General features: G+C 29.9%; 1 protein-coding gene across 1 annotated transcript; it reads left to right on the top strand.

Moving 5' to 3' along the window:
* Positions 1 to 10642: 10642 nt before the first annotated feature.
* Positions 10643 to 18578, top strand: LOC111286926 (pleiotropic drug resistance protein 1-like). Its single transcript, XM_089757220.1, has 24 exons — positions 10643 to 11090; positions 11636 to 11756; positions 11850 to 11938; positions 12055 to 12139; positions 12253 to 12412; positions 12573 to 12649; positions 12957 to 13010; positions 13097 to 13187; positions 13276 to 13577; positions 13664 to 13945; positions 14034 to 14350; positions 14465 to 14625; positions 14721 to 14824; positions 14911 to 15067; positions 15150 to 15278; positions 15360 to 15520; positions 15639 to 15971; positions 16382 to 16672; positions 16767 to 16850; positions 16956 to 17089; positions 17232 to 17459; positions 17549 to 17720; positions 17830 to 18084; positions 18196 to 18578. The coding sequence occupies exons 1-24, from the start codon at positions 10753 to 10755 to the stop codon at positions 18460 to 18462; spliced, it is 4392 nt and encodes a 1463-aa protein (XP_089613346.1). The 5' UTR covers positions 10643 to 10752; the 3' UTR covers positions 18463 to 18578.
* Positions 18579 to 21266: the final 2688 nt, after the last annotated feature.

Below are 21266 nucleotides of genomic sequence, written 5' to 3'. Positions count from 1 at the left end.
TTTTTTCGACTTCAACTTTGACTTGACCCAACAATTAGTATGACTTTTTATCTTACCCTTTTATTTATTATTTATTTGGATCAGAGATGTTTTAAAATATATAAGATGATAATAATAAATTTTTTTTAAAAATAAATTTATGAGTTCTATCAAATTATTAGAGAATCTTTATGAGTTTAAAATTTTTTTATGAATTTTACTAAATTATTAGAGAATTTTATAACCTAATTTTTATATAAAAATTATTTTTTAATCATACTAAATTATTAAAGAATTTAAATCTTGAATTAAATCTTATCAAATTATTGAATGGTTTAATAGATTTTCTTAAAATAAATTTCATATATAATTTTACAATAAAATATCATTTAACTATTAAAAGATCTATATCAAAATAAGTTTTATTAAATTATTGAAAGATTTTATTGATTTTTTAAAATAAAATTTAAATGAATTTGATGACGAAATCTTTTCAGAGTAGAATACTAATCTTCATTAATAATTTTGAGGTAAAAAAATTATCTTGAATTACTATCAAGCTATTAGAGTAATTTTAAGATCAAGTTCTGATAATTAAATTATTTGGCTAATTATCAAAATGTTTTAATGCTTGGTTAAGTTAAAATCAAACTAGTATCATTATTTGAATGGGTATTATGAAGGTGCTATAATTTTTTTCATACGTAATCGTATTTTCAAACTTAAAATATGATTTTGTGAATCAAAATTTACTATTTAAAGATATTTAAATCAATCTTAAAACTCTTTTTTAAATACGATAAATTTTATCAAGTGAGTAATAATATCTCAACAAAAAAAATTGATAACAACTCTCAAATTTTATGTCTAATGATGAATCTACATATCTATACATATTGACAACTATTATTATGAGACCTATTATGTCATTATCATAGTTGTCTGCCGGTGAATGCAATTGTTATCAATAACATGCTTGGTTTCTCCAATGCAGTGAATGTAATTCAATTTCTGCTCTTTTCTACTTTTACTTCGAGCTAACTAATTTTGTGAGCTTCAAATTTTCCTTCAAATTCTCTTTTTTCCCCTCTTTAAGTATGTCTCTCATTTACAAAAGGAGGCTTTTGAATCTTGAAGTGTCATGTTCAAGTTTCATTAAATATGGATGTTGTTCAATTAAATATTATTAATTTGATTAATTTGTTTTTATTTTTTACTTAATTTATGTTAAAAAAGCTTGTTTTAACGACTGTAATTTTTACTGATACATGTAATTCATAAAATAAAACATATAATTTTATTAAAAAATAAAGAAAATTAGTTAATTTAAAAATGGAATCGAAACTTTAAGTAAAGTATTGAATATTGACAATTCGGGCTGCGAAAAACAGGCGTAACAGTGTGTTCTTGGCAGTGGTAGGGAGAATCGAGGAAGCATGAAATTTAGGAAGCAGACTTTAGACTGAGAACTCAAACCTAAAATTGCAATTCAATGTTTTTCTTGTGTGACATTTGACCAAATTTCTATATAGAAAATCTTGTGGCCTATTGTTTTTTTCTTCACTTAAAAGTGGTCATGGATTGGAGAAGCTATGTATCAATCATCACATGGTGTTGATCTTTCATTTCTAGACGAACAGAGAGTTTGGGATCTTTATTTTTCAGGTTTTCAACTACAATCTTGAAAAAGAAAAAATATATATAAATGTAGGATAGGTAAGAACTATCGAAAAATATTTAGATGAAATTTTTTAGGTGATATTTGTGAAATATTTTATTAAATGATTAAAAAAATTAAAATAAAAAATAAATTAATAGATTAAAAAATTTTATTACATAAATCAAATGTATAAATTTTAAAAAAATTTTAAAAAAAATTTATATATTTTTGATATTTTTTTACTAAAAATTTTAACGAAATTTTTACATTTGAACAAATATTAATCAAATTTAAATTGTAAAGAACATTTTCAATATTTTTTTATATATATTATTGATATTCTCATTCAATTCTATCAATCAATCGATTTGAATTTTTTATTAACATTTTTATTAAATATTTTTAATAAATAACTCTGCAAATTTCACCTAAAAAATTATCACTTAACGAATTTCACATTGCCAAATCTTGTTAAATTTGAAATGAATTTTCAATATCATTACTTAATTAAATTTTCTAATTTCTATGCAACAAAAAATCATTATAAATATATTATCATATTTGTTATGGCAAACAAGCAATGCGAAATTTTATAATATTTACTATGATTTTTTAAAATTATTTCTTAATTAATTTTTTAAAATATTTTATACATCGACAAAAATTTCATTATGAAATCTTATTATATTTGTAACAAATTTTCACAATGGTTGGCTAATTAATTTTTTTATTGTATTTATTATCGCAAATACAAAATAGTGAAACTATGAATTTTTTGCAACAATAATAATGGTTATCTAAAATAAATAAAATTTTTGTAAGAAAAAATTTTCAATGTTATTACTTAATTAATTCTTTTTAATATTTTATGAGATAAAATTTGTTACCAATATTTTATCATATTTGTTATGGCAAAAAAATTATTGCAAAATTTTATAATATTTGCCACGATTATTAAACTTATTTCTTAATTAAATTTTTTTAAAAATATTTGTTGTTTAAAATAAATAAACAAGAAAATATTTTGCAACAAAAAAATTTGTTGTGTAAACATATTTGCTACTACTATAGTTGCTGTTAAATATAAAACATTACAACGACAAAAACTTGGTGTCAATAATGATTTGCAACCAAATAAAGTTGCATAGTGTTATTAAGCAACCAAATAATATTGTTACAAAAAATTTTTACAATCAAAATATATGGTAATTAAAATAAAATTTAGACAATGATACCTAATCATTGTAAAAGCATAATTCATATAACAACAATCTAAAAGTTGTTGCAATATATTTTTTTTCAAAACGATAATAGAATTTATTGTGTTAACTTTTTATCAACATAATTAAGGGTAAATTGCATTTATAGTTCTAAACCTTTTATTTAAGTTTCAGTTTGATTCTTAATATTTAAATTATTTCATAATAGTTTCAAACCTTTTAAAATAGTGTCAATATAGTCTTTTAATCAAATTTTGCATAAAAATAAGAGAGAATTATAACTTAAAATAATAGTTCCATAATTATTTTTTTACTATTATATTAAAACATATTCATTAGAAAGATAAATAAGACTCTCTGTCAACATATAATTTGTTACGTTAACCTTTTATCACCATCATTGATATAACAGAAAGTCATTGTAAAATATTTAGGAACAATAAAATAATGTTTTGCAACCATATTTCTGTCGCTAAAAACCATTTTGCTTATATGATTAAGTGCCCAATTCACTTTTCTATCTAACAAGCTAGAATTAAGGGGATATGGCTGGCAGCTCTATGCGGACTTTATAAATATGAAACCTTTGTATTCGGAGTTAAAAATTAATTATGAGAAGTGAAATGCAATATATATTTTACAAATAATAACAATAATTTTAAATTTACTGATGACTTTTGGATATTTATACATAATGAAAAGTAATATTTTTTTAAATTCAATTTAATTGATTCATGCAATTTTTTTAAGAGTATTAGTGGAGCTAGAATTTTTATTTAGTGGGAACTTAGTTTAAATATATTAAATTATAAAAAAAACAACAATAATAACATAATAATACTAAAAAATAAAACTTCCGTATCCAATTATAATTGTTAAAAATTTTATTATTGTTATTAATATGATTTTATATTTTGAAAACGTTGTACAATAACTTAGTTAGTAATACTTTTGATCACATTTTTTTAAAATACATAATTAAGTTACCATTCAACAAATTTTTTATTCAATTATACAAACAAATATTCCAAATATTGATTACTAAAAACTTTCTCTCTGCAATCAATTATAGTTTCAAAAACACAAAAGCTGAATTGATAAAATTTTTTTAATTTTATTAAAAATACATATAGCTTCATAATTTGTTTTGTCTTAATAGCTTTAGCCCCCATGAAACTATTGGACCTAAAGCGATAAATGTAATAATGCAAAAATAATATATCACAATATGCTCACAACAAACAAATAATAATCAATAATTAATAATGCAAGAAAGATAAAAGCATGTCAAAAATTACATGAAAAACTCTCAATGTAGAAAAAAAAATCACAGACTATTAAAAAATTTTAACTATCAAATAATGTGCATGCAAAGTTATTCTCTAGTTAAAATTAGAGCTAAACAATAATTAATTAGATAATTGGAGAAATCACGCTAAATAAATTACTCAATAAATATACTATAGATTTGTTTATAGAGAGCTTAAACTTCAATCTTCACTATTTAGAATGTAAAATGCTGAGTCATGAACGTGTTGATAAAATTTTAGATCAATCAGATCATAGATCAGCCTTCATTCAATCTCTTGATAAACTAGCACTCTCCATTCTCCTTTTCATTTTTCTCTTTTTCTTTTTTTGGTTTCTTTTTTTTGCTATTCAATGTTGCTCTTTTTTCATGTCACTTTAAAAGTAGCCTTCACATCTAATTAAAAATAGGGCTCTTAGGTTAAAAAGAAACAAAGTCCCGTGGCCTTTAATTGGTAAACAATGAATGTGGTTTGATTCCACATCATAACAATCTCCCCTTTAGCCCCATTAAAAGGAGAGCCATCACTAGTAGTCTCATTCAGATGATTAACAAGATCATATATGTTTTTTTTGCAATAACTCAATTTTTTCTTTTATTACTTTTAACCAATGCTATTTATCTGAAGTAGTTTACACATCTTGGAAGTTTTCTAGCTCTTCCTCACTAGTAACTAAAATAAAATCTAAACTTGGATACTTAATGAATGGTCGATGCTTTTTACTAGATCTTCTAAGTTGAGACTTTACACTACTTGATGCCAAAGGTAGTTCCCCTATTCAACATTCTCTGACGAAAAGGATTGCTTACCCTATTCAACACTCTTTGAAGGAAATAACCCTTACTCAAAACCCATTGTATCTAGCTCATCATAAACTGTGATTGGCTCATTTGTATCCTCAAGTTATATCTCTTGTTCATTTTCACCATCTATGGCTCTTTAGGTGAAACCCCTATTAATGTTGTATCATCACATTTAACCGTAACTCATGTAGTTTTCTCACTCTTTTCAAAGTTTGCTATGGTTTCTTTTTCATAGAAGAATACATCTCTACTTTTTACTATCTTTTTCTTTATAGGATCCCATAATCTATAGCCAAATTTTTTGTCAGTATGTTTGACAAACACGCGCTGTATGATTTTACTGTCAAGCTTTGACCTTTGTTATTTCGACACTTTACACCCAAAAACTTTTAAGTGAGAGTATGATGCATCTTTTCGCATCCATACTCTTTCTAGAATGTCAAAGCCTAAAGGAATTGATAGTCATCTATTAATTAAATAATAAGATGTGTTAATTGCTTTACCTCAGAATGGCTTTGGTAATTTTATCATACTCAGCATTCATCTGACTTTTTTCATAATGATGCGGTTCATCATTTCAGCTACACCATTATGCTATGATGTTTCAGGTTTTGTCATCTTATACTTGATCCCATTATAAATAATATTCTTTAAAGTCTTTGGATATGTATTCCCCATAATTATTAGTCTGAATACACTTTAAGGGCAACCTTGTCATTCTTTCCATCCTAGCATAAAATTTTTGAAAATGTTATAGTATCTAACTTTTATTTTTTAATATATACATTTTAAGTTTTACGTGAAACATCATCAATAAAAGTAACAAAATACTTACTATCATCCAATGACTCAACTTCAATGGTACTACATACATCCAAATGAATCAATTTTAATATGTTTTTTTCCCTTTGAGAACGCTTACAAAAAGAAATTCTACGATACATGCCATATAAACATTGTTCACATAAAGGAAAAGACATATCTTTGGTCAAGGAAATAAAAGACTACCTCATCAAAATCTGTAATCCCTTATCATATATATGTGCCAGCCTTTTGTGCTGTAAATTTGCTGAAACATAATCTTTAACGGTATTTATCTTATTGTCATTCAATTACATTTGTGCAACATTGTTTTTCTCTTACAACTATCATATAGATATTTTGAAAAGCTTTTACTGTCCATTTTGTAATTGACTTTCATATCATTCCTTATGAAGGACATTAATTTCAAGCAAATTCATTCTCATATTTGGAATGTGTCTGATATCCTTTAAAGTCAACATGTGACCTTATTAGGTTGTAAAATAATATCACCAACCCCAATAATTTATGACATACTCTTATTTTTCATATTGGTAAAACCAAAGTCTCATATTTTGTAAGTTGTAAACAACTCTTTCTTGGAAACACAATGATATGCCGTTTTTATGTTAACTATCCACTCAATGTCTAAATGACCAACATGATTATAGTTACATGTATACAAATCAAAGTAATTGAATCACTATTTGAATTCACTGCTACAATATATATCATCATTTGAACTTTTTCCTTTCTTATTTTTTTGCTCTTGCTTTAAGATTTTGCAATTTGTTTTATGTTATTGAGTTTACCATAGTGGTAGCACTTTACTTATCTTTGAACTTGGATCTATGTCTAAACTTGCTACGACCTTTTGAATTATGACATTTATCGATGTTTTTGCCTCAATTCTTTTCTGTGACAAAAGCTTAATTCTTAGAGTCTAACTCTTTTTTCCTTTATTTCTTCATTAAGCATATTATTCTTTACCATCTCCACTGTCATCTAATAGTTAGAAGCTGAATCAAGAATAGTCACAACTAGAATATTCTAGCTATTTTACAATGAACCAAAAAAGAAAAAATGCCTTCATTTCATCATCTATTTTAAGCACTATAGTATTCATCCAATTGAATATATCTTGATAATCACGCAAGTGTTCTGTAATTAATCATCCATTATTATATTGTAAAGATGTAAACTTTTTAACAAGCATAAATTTATTCATGCCTGTCTTCCTCTTATACAATGCTGTTAATTTTTTTCAAACAATATAAGTATTTGTCTTCTGTACTACATTATAGAATACACTGATATTAACTCATTTTCTAATTATGGCTAGTATATTTCTACCTAGTTTCTTACAGTTTTCATCTTTCATATCTGTTGCTTTAGTCAAATCATTTAATACTGGCTCATGCAATTTATTTGCAATATAAATGATATTCCATCATTAGATTCCAATTAAATAATTTGATACTGTTAATTTTATTATGAAACTTATGTCACCCTCTGTAATTGCAAATAAAATTTACTTATATATAGGGTTGCTACTATATTGATGTTTTAAAATAACCATAACTCTAACACCAATCATTGGGTCTAAAGTGACAAATATAATAACACAAAAACAATATATTGTAATAAAACTCACAGCGAATAGACAACAATTAATAATAAAAAACGCAACAAAGATAAAGCACACTAAAATTTTTGTGAAAAATTCTCTAGTGTAAAAGGAAAAATCAAGAATCACAAAAAAAATCTTTACTATCAAATATTAGGCATATAAAATTTTTTTCTAGTTAAAACTAGAGCTAAACAACAATTAGAAAAATAATTAGAGAAATTTTATTAAATAAGTGACTCAACAAATACACTCTAAATTTATTTTTAGAAAACTTCAACTTTGATTTTTATCGTTTAAAATGTAAAATACTGAATTGTTAATGTATTGACAAAATTTTAATTCAATCAAACTATGAATCAATATCCATTCAACCTTTTGATAAAGTAGTAGCTTTCTCATCTCTTTTTCTATTTTCTCTTTTTCTTTTTCAGGTTTCTTTTTGCTCTATTCATCGCCCCTATTTTTTTTCACGCCACTTTAAAAACAACCCTCGCATATCATTAAAAATAGAACTTTTACGGTAAAACACCTTTGATTGGTTAACAATAAATGAGATTGGACTCCACATCAGAACATGAACCTCATGAGCCCCCGCCATGTTTAAGAGGTAACTTCAACAAGTTTACACTAATACCTATAATTTTTTTCTTTTTATCTCATGCTATGACTTTTCTTATAAAGAAATATGTATACCAAAAATTCTAAAATGTAACTTAGGATTCAAATTCCAATTCTGAAGTCGGAATCTTAAAATGCCTATGAAACAAACAGTTAATCTTAATTACTTGACCATACTCATTTTTTTCTTTTTATTTAACTAAGAATTAATTGCATTTGTCATAATAATATTGAGAAAATAAAGAGGATTATAGTCAATTATACAGTTAATTTTAATTATATATATATATATACTATATTTAATAAATCCAGAATTGGTTGCATAATGATTTCTTCTCACTCATGATTGTGCCTTTTACGTTTTATTATACTTAAATAAATCCTAATCATATGATTTGTATTCAAGTAGACGCTTATGTTGATCGAAAGATGTCACATTTATCGCCTAATCTTAAAGGTGTTACATTTACTTTTATAAGATTTGAAAAATATTTCTTGCTTAATATTCAGTTTTCTAGTCTGCTAATTTTTCACGTTATTATTACATGTGGGGTTGACTTTTATGATAAGTTAAATATCAATTCATTGTCAAATTTTGGAAAAGAATTTTATTTTCAACTTTATCAGTTTAGTTCTATTTCAAACTCGGATGTTGTTTCTAGATGATCAAATCGACTAGAACTCATTCAAAATATAACAAATTTTGGATTATTTTAACCTCTAAAGATTTTTTGATATAAAAAAAATTGCAGCATAAGAATAAAAAATATAAATTAAAATTTAAATCATAAATTTATTAAACGTCATATTTTAAAGATGTTTTTATGAGATAATTGAAATTCTATGTCGTTCCATAAATCTCTCTCTACTTATATTAAGATTTGGATTTAAACTAATTTTAAGATGAATTATGTTATGTGATATATAATTAATAACCAAGAAACTGAGAAAAAAAAAAAAACAATTGTCACATTTGAACATTCAACCTTACAACTTTGTGATGTGATGTACTTACTAAAAAGCAAGATACAGCGAAAAATCATAGAAGAAAAAAAAAAAAAAAAACCTAGATAACGGCATGTCTGATCTGAAGTAATTTTCTATCGGTTTGAAAAGTTACTTCTAAAAGAATTTTTTATCCTTTTTTTTTTTCTTCTACGTTTTCAAGTTGTCCAAAAAGTCAAGAATTTTCTTCTATTTTCCACCAAAACGTGCATAGATTTGATCCTTTTTCACCCTAAAATTCTCTGATGCTTTTAATCCGATTCCTTAAAATTACCTAGAAGTTAGTATAATTTTTTTTAAATTAATGTATGTCATAGGTCAGCAACTATGTAACCTAAACATCTAGACATAACAAAAAGATCTCCCGATAAAAATATATTGTCTAATAATAGAGATGTAATTTTATACAAATTTCATGGAAAATATTCAGTTTTTTTTTTTTTTTTAATCTCAACAAGAATGAATATAAATATTAAATTTAAAAAATAAAAATAAGAATGAGTTTAATTTTAAAATAAGCTTCTTGTATGAGGACGAAAATATAATATATCATTTGTTTTGTGCTCATATTTTATATGTATTTATATTTATTTAATAAATAAATTTTTATTAGAATTTTAAACATTGTTTTTTTTTTTTTTTAAGTTTTGATATATTTTAAAATTGTTATTGTTTAAACTTATTTTAATATATATTTGTTGTTCGTAAATTTTACTTATTTTTTTAAAATAATTATGGGTAACAAAAATTCTTAATATTTGTCTTCATAGTAATGGTCATGAATATAAATTTATAAAAAAAAAAAGAAAAAAAAAAAGGAGACACTACAAAAAATCTTGAACTAGGAGAAAGAATACTTTATCTGTCTATATCCGTTTTATTATCAATAATAGATATCATATTGGTTTTTTATGATTTGCCCTATTAAAACAAAGTTTATAAATTTTTGCCATTAATTTTTTTTAATGAAATTACAAATACAAAAAAATTATAACCATAATCAATTTACTTTCATATATAAAAAATTATTAAATACAAAATCAAAATATATAAATTAAAGAGCAAAAATATATGATTTTGGATTCTTCTAAACACAAGAAAAACATATCAACTTTTACTATTAATTTTCCACTCATTACTTTTTTTTTTACAAAGTTTTCCGGCCATTAACCAAAACAGAAGAGAAAAGGGGGTTAGAAATAGTTTGAATTGGATTAGTCTAATTAGCACGTGAAAAAGAAAAAGAAAAAAACAAATTGAAAAAGTTGACTCCAAATTTTGCTGAGGAATAAGACACGGCAAGAGTGGGAGACAAGAATCTTACAAATAAGTTACCATTCAATTTCAAAAAAGATGGCATGGAATGGATTTTGTCTGCATAAATTATTCAATCCCCACGAGCCACCATGGAAAAGGCCGCCAGAATTGTTGCAAACAAACTTTGTATATATGGCACAAATAACCTTACTTTTCTTGCACCAGGTTTTTCCATAACCTCATAGTGGGTTTTGTCTTCTGTTCTTACAGTTTCAAAACTCTTGACATTTCTTGTCCGGGTTCAAAGACAAAGCCTGATAACAAAACAAAACAAAACCAAACTTCTTCTTTTCCTCAATTCATCAAATTCTTGAGTTTCTAGGTTTTTAACAGGAAACCCCCTTCTTTTTTTTTTTTGATTCTTTGATTTGAGCTCTGGGAGCGTGAAAGTTTTGATATTGATTTGGTAATGGAGGGTGGTGATATTTATAAAGCGAGTAGTAGTTTAAGGAGAAGTTTACGAGCAGGTAGTTCTTCGATATGGAGAAACAATGGTGTGGAAGTTTTTTCAAGGTCATCTCGAGAAGAGGATGATGAAGAAGCTTTAAAGTGGGCTGCACTTGAGAAACTACCAACTGTTGCTCGTCTCAGGAAAGGAATACTGACCAGCTCTCAAGGTGGTGCCAATGAAATCGATGTTTATGACCTTGGATGGCAAGAAAGGAGGACTTTGCTTGAGAGGTTGGTCAAAGTTGCAGAGGAAGACAATGAGAAATTCTTGTTGAAGCTCAGGAAACGCTTAGATAGGTATGAAGTTGTTATATTTTAATGTTTGGTTACCAAGAAAACAGAAATGGAAAGAAATATTTTTGGAGGGAAAGATTTGGGGTCCGTTTGAATTACGCCACACCAAAAATCTACTTCTTTTTGGGTTAATTGCATTGTGTGATGTATGTAAATAGCAACTGGTGGTGCAATTGATTGCTATATTGTAAAAATGAAAATTTTACCCATTAGCATTCAAAAAGATTTCCACTATGAATTTTAATCTCACGTTACCTTATTTTTCTGTCATCACTGTTTTTAATATTGCGAAACCAATTTTAGACAGTTAGATTATTTTGATGTAAAATGAAAATTCCGACCATCAATTTCCATTTGCATTAAAATTAAAATTTTTGTTATCAATTTTAATTTCTTCATTATAGTATTCAATTTTAATGTCATCACTACTTTAAATATTACGAACCCAATCTCTCTGCACGTCCGGACACTTTAAATAAAATTGTAGGAACTCTATTCTAGTCTTTTATTATCCGTAACAATAATCATTTGCTTTGGATTTTTTTCAGGGTTGGCATTGATCTTCCCACAATTGAAGTTAGATTCGAACATCTAAATATTGAAGCTGAAGCTTTCGTAGGAACCAGTGCTTTGCCTACAGTTCTTAATTTCACTACTGGTATATTTGAGGTAGCAACCTGGAAAATACTCGTTACTTCAAAATTGTACAGATTTTCTTTTTTAGGATTCTTTCTCACGTTTCACTTTGTATTCTGATTAAAGGGCTTGTTGAATTATATGGGTATTCTTTCTAGTAGAAAGAGAAAGCTGACCATCCTCAAAGACGCCAGTGGCATCGTTAAGCCGGGCAGGTAACATGGCGATCTCAATTCTCATCAACACCTGATTTGGATTTTTCCCTCTGAAACATAAAGTTGGGAGGCCCTGCAATTCATCACTGATTTTTCTTTTCATGTATTTATTACAGGATGACGTTGCTTTTGGGTCCTCCAAGTTCTGGAAAGACCACTCTCTTATTGGCTTTAGTTGGGAAGCTTGATCCTGCTCTCAAGGTCCTCTAGACAATTCGCTTTTCTTTCAATGCTTTCCGTTCCAGGCTTCTTGTTTTTGCATTAAGTTCTGTCTTTTCTCTTTTTTCTAATTTGGAAGTGAAATTCTTTTGCAGTGTTCGGGGACAGTGACTTACAATGGGCATGGCATGGATGAGTTTGTGCCTCAGAGAACAGCTGCCTATATCAGTCAACATGATCTTCACATAGGAGAAATGACTGTGAGGGAAACTTTGGCCTTTTCTGCAAAATGCCAAGGGGTTGGAACGCGTTATGGTAAGTTTGATTGATTTCCACACTTTCGATTTTTTCTTTTGACTTTCTTTTTTTGGTCCAAACTCCGAACATAACATATAATATATATTTTTGGAACAATCTACCTGTTTTCTTTCTTTTTATTCTTCAAAGCATGAAATTTTGTTGTTTTGGAGTACAGAGATGTTAGCAGAGTTGTCAAGAAGAGAGAAACAAGCAAACATTAAACCTGATCCTGATATTGATGTCTTCATGAAGGTAAGAATTAAGAAGCCATTGTAGTGTAAAATATGGACATCTTTTATTCCCAAGGCAGAAGGCATCTCACTTTGGATTCTGCTTCAGGTGTCCTGTAAAATTAGTTCCATATGTCGCTTGAAATCATGTTCCATGCACTCAAGCCGATTCATTAACTTGGATTTGTCTTTTCGTTCATAACAATGGGAAATAAAATGGATTGAAAATCAGAAACGGAATTCAAATTAAGATTAATTTTATTTGACTGAAATCTCCATATAGAGAATCTTGTATTCATCGTGATTTACTGTGATTTTTAAAATTGCAGGCTGCAGCAACCGAAGGTCAGGAAGCAAATGTAGTCACAGATTATATTCTAAAGGTAATGTTAGAGAAAGCTGAAGTATACTGAAAGATATTAAAGGAGCACTAAACACTTATTGAATACCGTTGCCATAAATTTTGTAGATTTTAGGACTGGATGTATGTGCAGACACTATGGTAGGAGATGAAATGTTAAGGGGCATCTCTGGAGGACAAAGGAAGCGTGTCACAACAGGTAATTCATGAAATCAATTAAACCATTAAGTCCATTACCAAAGTACGAAATTTTATATCGTGGAATGTAATTATGTCAATGCAATTAGGTGAAATGCTGGTTGGACCAGCAAAAGCACTGTTTATGGATGAGATATCTACTGGTCTGGACAGCTCTACAACTTTCCAAATTGTGAACTCCCTCAAGCAAATTGTTCACATCCTTAATGGAACCGCAGTCATCTCTCTTCTCCAGCCAGCTCCAGAGACATATGATTTGTTTGATGACATTATTCTCCTTTCTGATGGCCAAATAGTATATCAGGGTCCTCGAGAACACGTGCTGAGCTTTTTTGAATCTATGGGCTTTAGGTGTCCTGAGAGAAAAGGTGTGGCTGACTTCTTGCAAGAAGTAAGTCTTGACAGAGGTTTTGTTCCTTTCTTCATTGGGATAAAGTTGCTCTTCTATCACATTTAACTCGACTTTGTTCATTGCAGATTACATCCAGGAAAGATCAAATGCAGTATTGGGTACGTAGAGATCAACCTTACAGGTTTATCACGGCTAATGAATTTGCTGAGGCATACCAATCATCCCATGTGGGAATGAAACTTGGCAATGAACTTAGAACTCCATTTGAAAAAACGAAGAGCCACCCAGCTGCTTTAACAACTAGAAAATATGGTGTTGGAAAGCGGGAGTTGCTGGAAGCTTGCATCTCAAGGGAATATCTGCTGATGAAGAGAAACTCTTTCGTCTACATCTTCAAGTTTACGCAAGTGCGTACTAATGATATTTAATTCTTGTACCACAATTATTATGGTTCATATGACTGTGACTAACTTTTCTTTTCCTTTCTGCTACAAGCTCACAATAATGGCATTAATTACCATGACACTCTTTCTGAGGACTGAGATGAAGCGAGATTCAGTTGAAGGTGGAGGAATCTATATGGGGGCCTTGTTTTTTGGCTTGACTATGCTCATGTTCAATGGGATGGCTGAGCTTTCTATGACTATTGCTAAGCTTCCCGTCTTTTACAAGCAAAGAGACTTCCTATTTTTTCCTGCATGGGCATATGCTCTACCAACTTGGATACTCAAGATCCCAATCACATTTGTAGAAGTTTCCATATGGGTATTTCTTACCTACTATGTCATTGGATTTGATCCAAATGTTGAAAGGTGAAAAAAAGAAATGACAACAAAAATTCATGGCGAACTTGATTATTATATACATGGTTGCTTGCTTATTAGCTCTGATCCAAATTGATGTGCAAGTAATTTTGTCTGGCGCAGGTTGTTTAGACAATACCTTTTACTCGTTCTCGTTAATCAGATGGCTTCAGGATTGTTTCGTTGCATTGCAGCTATAGCTAGAAACATGATTGTTGCTAACACTTTTGGGACATTTTCTTTGCTTGTACTTTTTGCATTGGGTGGCTTTGTCCTGTCACGAGGTATGATAAGTCTTAGACACAGAACAGGAATCAAACTTTAAATGAAAATTAAACTTTAAACAGTTCTAACCATTTTACCTTGTTTAATGAGACAGAGGACATAAAGAGTTGGTGGATATGGGGTTACTGGATTTCACCTATGATGTATGGACAAAATGCAATGATGGTTAATGAGTTCCTTGGGAACCAGTGGAGACGAGTAATATTTTGAATTTGCAATGTCTATGATTCTGCTTTTATCTCCTAACAATCAGCTGATCTTTTATATTTGCTTTCATATTGAAGGTTCTTCCGAACTCAACAGAATCACTGGGCATTGAAGTTTTGAAGTCTAGGGGTTTCTTCCAAGATGCACGCTGGTATTGGATCGGAGTAGGGGGATTGATTGGATTCAATTTATTGTTCAACTTTTGTTTTACTCTAGCTCTTACCTATCTAAACTGTGAGTAGTGCTTTACCTGCTTAAACTTATGCATCTTTGGAAGGGGGGCTAATTGTTTACTATTTGTCAAATAAATATGCAGCATTTGAGAAGCCTCGGGCTGTAATATCTGATGAACCTGAAAGCATCAAACAAGCCAAAGGAGTTGGAGTTGGTGGAAGCATTCAGTTATCAAACCATGGAAGTAGCTCAAGTCATGTAACTAAATCAGGTATTATAGCTCATCTATATTTGTGTCAGTGTGTTTGTGTACAAGCCATTTTGTATAATGCTAAATCTAATTGACATGCAGAGAATCAAGATGACATTCAAAGAAGCATCTCTTCTAAGTCCTCATCTATGACTGAGGCAACTGTTGGGGCCATAGGCAACAAGAAAAAGGGAATGGTTCTTCCATTTGAGCCACATTCTATCACATTTGATGACATTATCTATTCTGTTGATATGCCACTGGTAACGTAACTTTCCATGTACAAATACCATCTATGTCCGGTGGTTGGATTGTATCTTGTTTCAGTTTAATCAGGTCCAGATATATGAGAGTTTATTTGATTGAATTGAGACTTTGTAGGAAATGAAAGAGCAAGGTGTCGCTGAAGATAGATTGGTGCTATTGAAGGGTGTTAGTGGTGCTTTCAGACCAGGTGTTCTCACGGCTCTAATGGGTGTTAGTGGTGCTGGTAAAACCACTCTGATGGATGTGCTTGCTGGCAGAAAAACTGGTGGTTATATCGATGGGAACATCACAGTTTCAGGTTTCACAAAGAGGCAAGAAACATTTGCTCGAGTATCCGGATACTGTGAGCAAAATGACATTCACTCTCCTCATGTCACTGTGTATGAATCCTTGCTCTATTCTGCTTGGCTTCGACTACCGACAGAAGTTGATGCTGAAACCAGAAAGGTTGGCATTCATGAAACCTTAAGCTGTTTCAAGTCTCTTATTCTACTTTGGCACCTGTTAGAGGTTTTTACAAAGATAAGCCAATAGAAAATTCTATCTCAAACTCCACATTCAAGTTGAGAAGTTTTGAATGTGATAAAACATCTCTTTACTTACCCCTGCATTGCCTACAGAGTAGGATGAATTTAAGAAAGTCAACAGACATATATAACTGAGTTGAAAATGAAAAGGATTCTTTTTACCAATTTTTGTCTTGTTTCAAATAAACTTTTTTATTGCATTGACCATGGAGTATATAGGTCATTTTATCTAGATTGAATTTCTGACAACAGAGTCCAACAAAATAACACATTTTCCTAATGATCACTTTGGCCTGGATTAAGTTGGTTTATTTCAATATATATTTTCAGATGTTCATCGAGGAAGTCATGGAGCTTGTTGAGCTGAATCCATTAAGGCAAGCACTAGTTGGTTTACCTGGTGTAAATGGTTTATCAACTGAGCAGCGAAAGAGGCTTACTATTGCAGTTGAGCTTGTGGCAAACCCCTCTATTATTTTCATGGATGAGCCAACTTCAGGGCTTGATGCAAGAGCTGCTGCAATTGTTATGAGAACAGTTAGGAACACAGTGGACACCGGAAGAACAGTTGTGTGTACCATCCATCAGCCAAGTATTGACATATTTGAAGCATTTGATGAGGTGAAAATTTTTTAAAAGTAACCTGAAAAAAATTTGCTGCTATTTAGTTGGTTCTTTATGTAATTGTGTAACAAAAATAGACATGCCATTGCAGCTATTCCTTCTGAAGCGTGGAGGACAAGAGATATATGTGGGGCCATTAGGACACCATTCTAAACATCTTATTAAGTATTTTGAGGTGAGATGAAATCAATGATCACAAATTAAAAAGTTAATTAACTTATTCATTTCTCAGTTCACATGAACTATATATATCTAATACTATAATGTTCATTTCCTCCAGGGAATTGAAGGAGTTAGCAAAATCAAGGATGGCTACAATCCTGCAACTTGGATGTTGGAAGTTACCACAACAGCACAAGAATTAGCTTTAGGTGTTGATTTTGCTAATATTTACAAAAACTCAGAACTGTACAGGTAATAGGCTACTCAGGTTCAACATTGCAACAAAAAGTGTAAACTGATTCAAACTAATCACTTTAATTCATCATAAGATCTATACATGGCCTAGCTATCTTAGATACCTTGAATTTGCTACTTATATGTTTCATTTGTTCAGGAGAAATAAAGCTCTTATTGAAGATTTAAGCAAACCTGCTCCTGGTTCAAGGGAACTCTATTTTCCAACTCAGTACTCTCAGTCATTCTTGACTCAGTGTACAGCTTGCTTATGGAAGCAGCACTGGTCATATTGGCGCAACCCACCATATACTGCCGTCAGATTTCTTTTTACAACCGTTATAGCATTGATGTTTGGGACACTGTTCTGGGACCTTGGCTCTAAAACGTAAGCTACAACTCAAGTACAATGGTTCAAGCTTCAATGTTGGTATTTATCAGCTTCATATATCTAATTGTCACATTGTGAAATTACAGGAACAGGAGGCAAGATCTGATCAATGCAATGGGTTCAATGTATGCTGCTGTTCTTTTCCTTGGCTTCCAAAACGCCTCATCTGTGCAGCCTGTTGTGGCGGTTGAAAGGACAGTCTTTTATAGAGAAAAAGCTGCTGGCATGTATTCTGCCATGCCATATGCCATTGCCCAGGCAAGTTTTTTCTTTTTTTTTTCTTCCACATATTGAAGAGTCCAAAATGTAGAGAAAGTTGTACAAAATTTTAGTACATTATAGTTGATTTCCACTTTTGCAACTGCAGGTTGTGATTGAGATACCTTACGTTTTTATTCAATCTACTGTGTATAGCATTATAGTATATGCGATGATCGGGTTTGAATGGACTGCTGCTAAGTTCTTCTGGTATCTCTTCTTTATGTTCTTCTCCTTACTCTACTTCACCTTCTATGGCATGATGGCTGTGGCTGTCACACCAAACTACCACATTGCATCCATAGTTTCCTCAGCATTCTATGCATTATGGAATGCCTTTTCAGGATTCATCATCCCACGACCTGTAAGCACTGCTTTCACATAACTTTTTCTTTTCAAGTTCTTGATATATATCTTTAGCATACACCTCCTGAGGACTGACATTCTTCTCGCTTTCCAACTTGTTGAATTGCAGAGTATTCCTATATGGTGGAGATGGTACTATTGGATTTGTCCAGTAGCTTGGACCTTTTATGGATTGGTTGTTTCACAATTCGGAGACATACAAACCCCCCTTCTGGATGGCGACAGCGAAGAGACAGTTGAACAATTCTTGAGAAATTATTATGACTTCAAACATGATTTTCTGGGAGTAGTTGCAGCTGTAATTCTTGGTTTCGCTGTACTCTTTGGAGCAATCTTTACAGTGTCCATAAAGGCGTTCAATTTCCAAAGACGCTAGAATGTTTGGTTTGATACTTAATGTAGAGGGTTAAAAGGATCCATCTTTGTAATGTCAAAATGTTCCTTTATGTTTTTTTATTACCATATTAAATCTATGACATTTGAATTCTTATACATTTATTTCAAGATACAAATTCTTTCATTGTAATTGAAGATTTTGTTGTATGTAAAGTAACTATGAATCAATGAATAAAACTCTTCTTTCATATTTACAAAAATCTACAATTTCCGGTACCAAAGTCCATTTTTTCTTCAATTCTGTATTTGAAAATCTGAACACATACACTTGAAATTGGAATGCTTTGCACGTATAAATTCTTGGATACAAAATCAAATGATTTGGCGAAAGGGAAATGAAAAGCCAAACTAATTAAATATAGTGCATGGTGAAATGTTGATAGTTTGGGGCATTTTTCAAAAATATGATTCTTTTAAAATTTCATTTTATTCATGTAATCTCTTTAAAATTACATTTCAATAAATTTAAAATTTAAATCGAATATTTATAATTCTTTCACGATGCAATCTCCGTTGTATAAAAAAATATTTATGTTCTTGTGACAAAGCCCAGCAATTACTAGTTTTTAGTTTTTATTTACATGCTATGGTAGCAAAATCCAGCGACAAAATATCGGTCCTGAGGCCTGAGTCTATTGTTCATCACTTGGATCTTTGATAGAATTTTTTAAGGCACGTCCCAACTCAAGATTTTATTATATAAATAAAAATAATTTTAATCTAAAAATATATAATTAAAAACTCTCCAAAATCATCCTCCTAATCGTTTGATCTAATCCAGATACTTGATCTGTGAAAGTTTGTACTGTTTTGCTTTCAAAAATAATTTTTCAAGAGATTTATAGTTATTTCATTTAAAATCAAACAAATGGGAGGCTTTTTTTTTTTTTTTTTTGTAAATGGGGAAATTAAGGGGATTCCAATATAGTTTTTTAATCGAAGAAAACACGATAAATCATTAAATCAAATGTTAAAATGTAAATAAATAGTTTTTAAGTACAAATTAGGGTTGGGATGAAATGAAGGTAAAATAGGAGGTTGACTAAAGAAGGAATTTCATTATGGAGGAACAAAAGCGATGAACCAGAAACTTGTGTTTCCTTGGGGGCCATAAAGTGTTAGTCAGGTCTTCGATATTTTCAAACATAGTTGCATCGCTAATCCCCAGTGTTTCATGCAATGGTGCTTGCGGGAGTTGCGGCAACCTGCTAAAATAAAAGGCTGCTAACATGCCGTTTCCTTTCTTTTCCATTTGGTCAAATTTTTATATTTTTTGTATTGATAGAAATCTGACAGCCTTGAATCTGATTGTAGAAATATCACGAACTCCATGACCAAGAACTCTTTGGGCTAGAAATCAAATTCAAAATTTTAATTTTTAGTTTATTTTTAAATAAAATTTTAATTTTTTAAAAAAGTTTTGAAATTTTTATTTTTTTCAAATTTTTTTCAGATTTTTAAAAGTTTTAATTTCCAATTTTAAAAAATCATATTAATATTTTTTTGAAAATTTTTTAAACATTTGAATGTTTGTTTTTTTATTTTGATCTTTGATTTTTCTGTTTTTATTTTGAAAATTTTATAAAACATTTCAACATATATAATTTTTTTTATTTTTTGGAAAATTTCATTTTAAGATATTTTTATTTCATTCTAATGTGATAGTGTCACATCCCGTGTGAACATTATCAAGGCCAAGGCTTGAGCACTAGTGCAAAGAGACCAAACTCTCGCCTAAGCAGCAGGCCACAAGAATAAGTCCTTACTAGAGTTGCCTGATGAGCTTAAAGACCTTGTGGGAAAAGCTTCTAGAAAGCCCTAGAAGAATGGTGCGGGCATTGGGCATGAGAAGGCTTTAGATAAGCCTCACCCAGGCCACTATTTGGAAAAAAAAAAGGGCAAAAATACTGTAACGCCTAGCAAAGAAGCCTGGAGCCTTTTAGAACCAGTGCACCGCAGAGTGCTTGGAACTAGCCCCCTTCTAGACACTGCCCAATCGACCTTATATATGGCTAAGGGCTTTGAAACCCTCTAAAATGTATATAAGAGCTACACACTTGGCTCTCTAGTGATACATAGGCCATGGGGGTTCATGTATAAATAGGGGTGCCCCCTCTCTTTCGGAACACATATAAGAGTTAGTGATCTTGTAAGCCATTTAAGCTACTCAAGCACAATTGTATAAAGCAACAGTTTTTCATCAATAAAGGATCTTGTATTCTTTCGCCAAGTGCCTTCTTAGTGTGTATACCTACTCAACTTTGTTAGAGGCTAACTTACGCATACTTAAACGACATTTTCCTATTGAAGGCCACACGATTGCTAGGCTTAAGAGTAAAGCTCGTGACAATAACAGATCCACTAATGATATAACAATGACAAGGCGACAACTAATATTTTATCATTAGTTAAATAAACCACGTCATAACAAAGTTAACCCTTGAAGTAATGCAAATTTAGGTATTGAATTGTGAATTTTTAATTTTTTTTTTAAGTATCAAACCAATAAAAAATGACATAATAAAAAGGTTAAATAAGTATTTAGCCATTAAAAAAAACCTAGAGGAGCATGATTATGAGAGCCACCTTAATGAGAGAAAAACTTTGTTTAGATTATTGTTATAATTTATTAGTCCGAAGACTTGATTGTTAGATGTAAAAATTTAAAATCATACAGATATAAAAAGTAACCATCAATCATTTTTAAAGTGTGATTGGCCATAAAAAATTTTTATCTTTTTAATAAAATAATAAAACAAGTTTAAAGTTTATTAAAAAAATAAT

The sequence above is a fragment of the Durio zibethinus genome, chromosome 28 (genome assembly GCF_047325235.1).
Source record: "Durio zibethinus cultivar Kanyao isolate XHJ-2024 chromosome 28, ASM4732523v1, whole genome shotgun sequence".
Classification (NCBI taxonomy): domain Eukaryota; kingdom Viridiplantae; phylum Streptophyta; class Magnoliopsida; order Malvales; family Malvaceae; genus Durio; species Durio zibethinus.
This window is presented reverse-complemented; position numbering and strand designations above follow the sequence as displayed.

Excerpts from the sequence above, each read along its gene's own strand:
- LOC111286926 (XM_089757220.1), top strand. The coding sequence starts at position 10,753 with ATGGAGGGTGGTGATATTTATAAAGCGAGTAGTAGTTTAAGGAGAAGT. Across the intron at positions 14,825-14,910 it reads TTGGGAACCAGTGGAGACGA|GTTCTTCCGAACTCAACAGA; the intron begins GTAATATTTTGA and ends TTCATATTGAAG. Across the intron at positions 17,090-17,231 it reads AAAAACTCAGAACTGTACAG|GAGAAATAAAGCTCTTATTG; the intron begins GTAATAGGCTAC and ends TCATTTGTTCAG.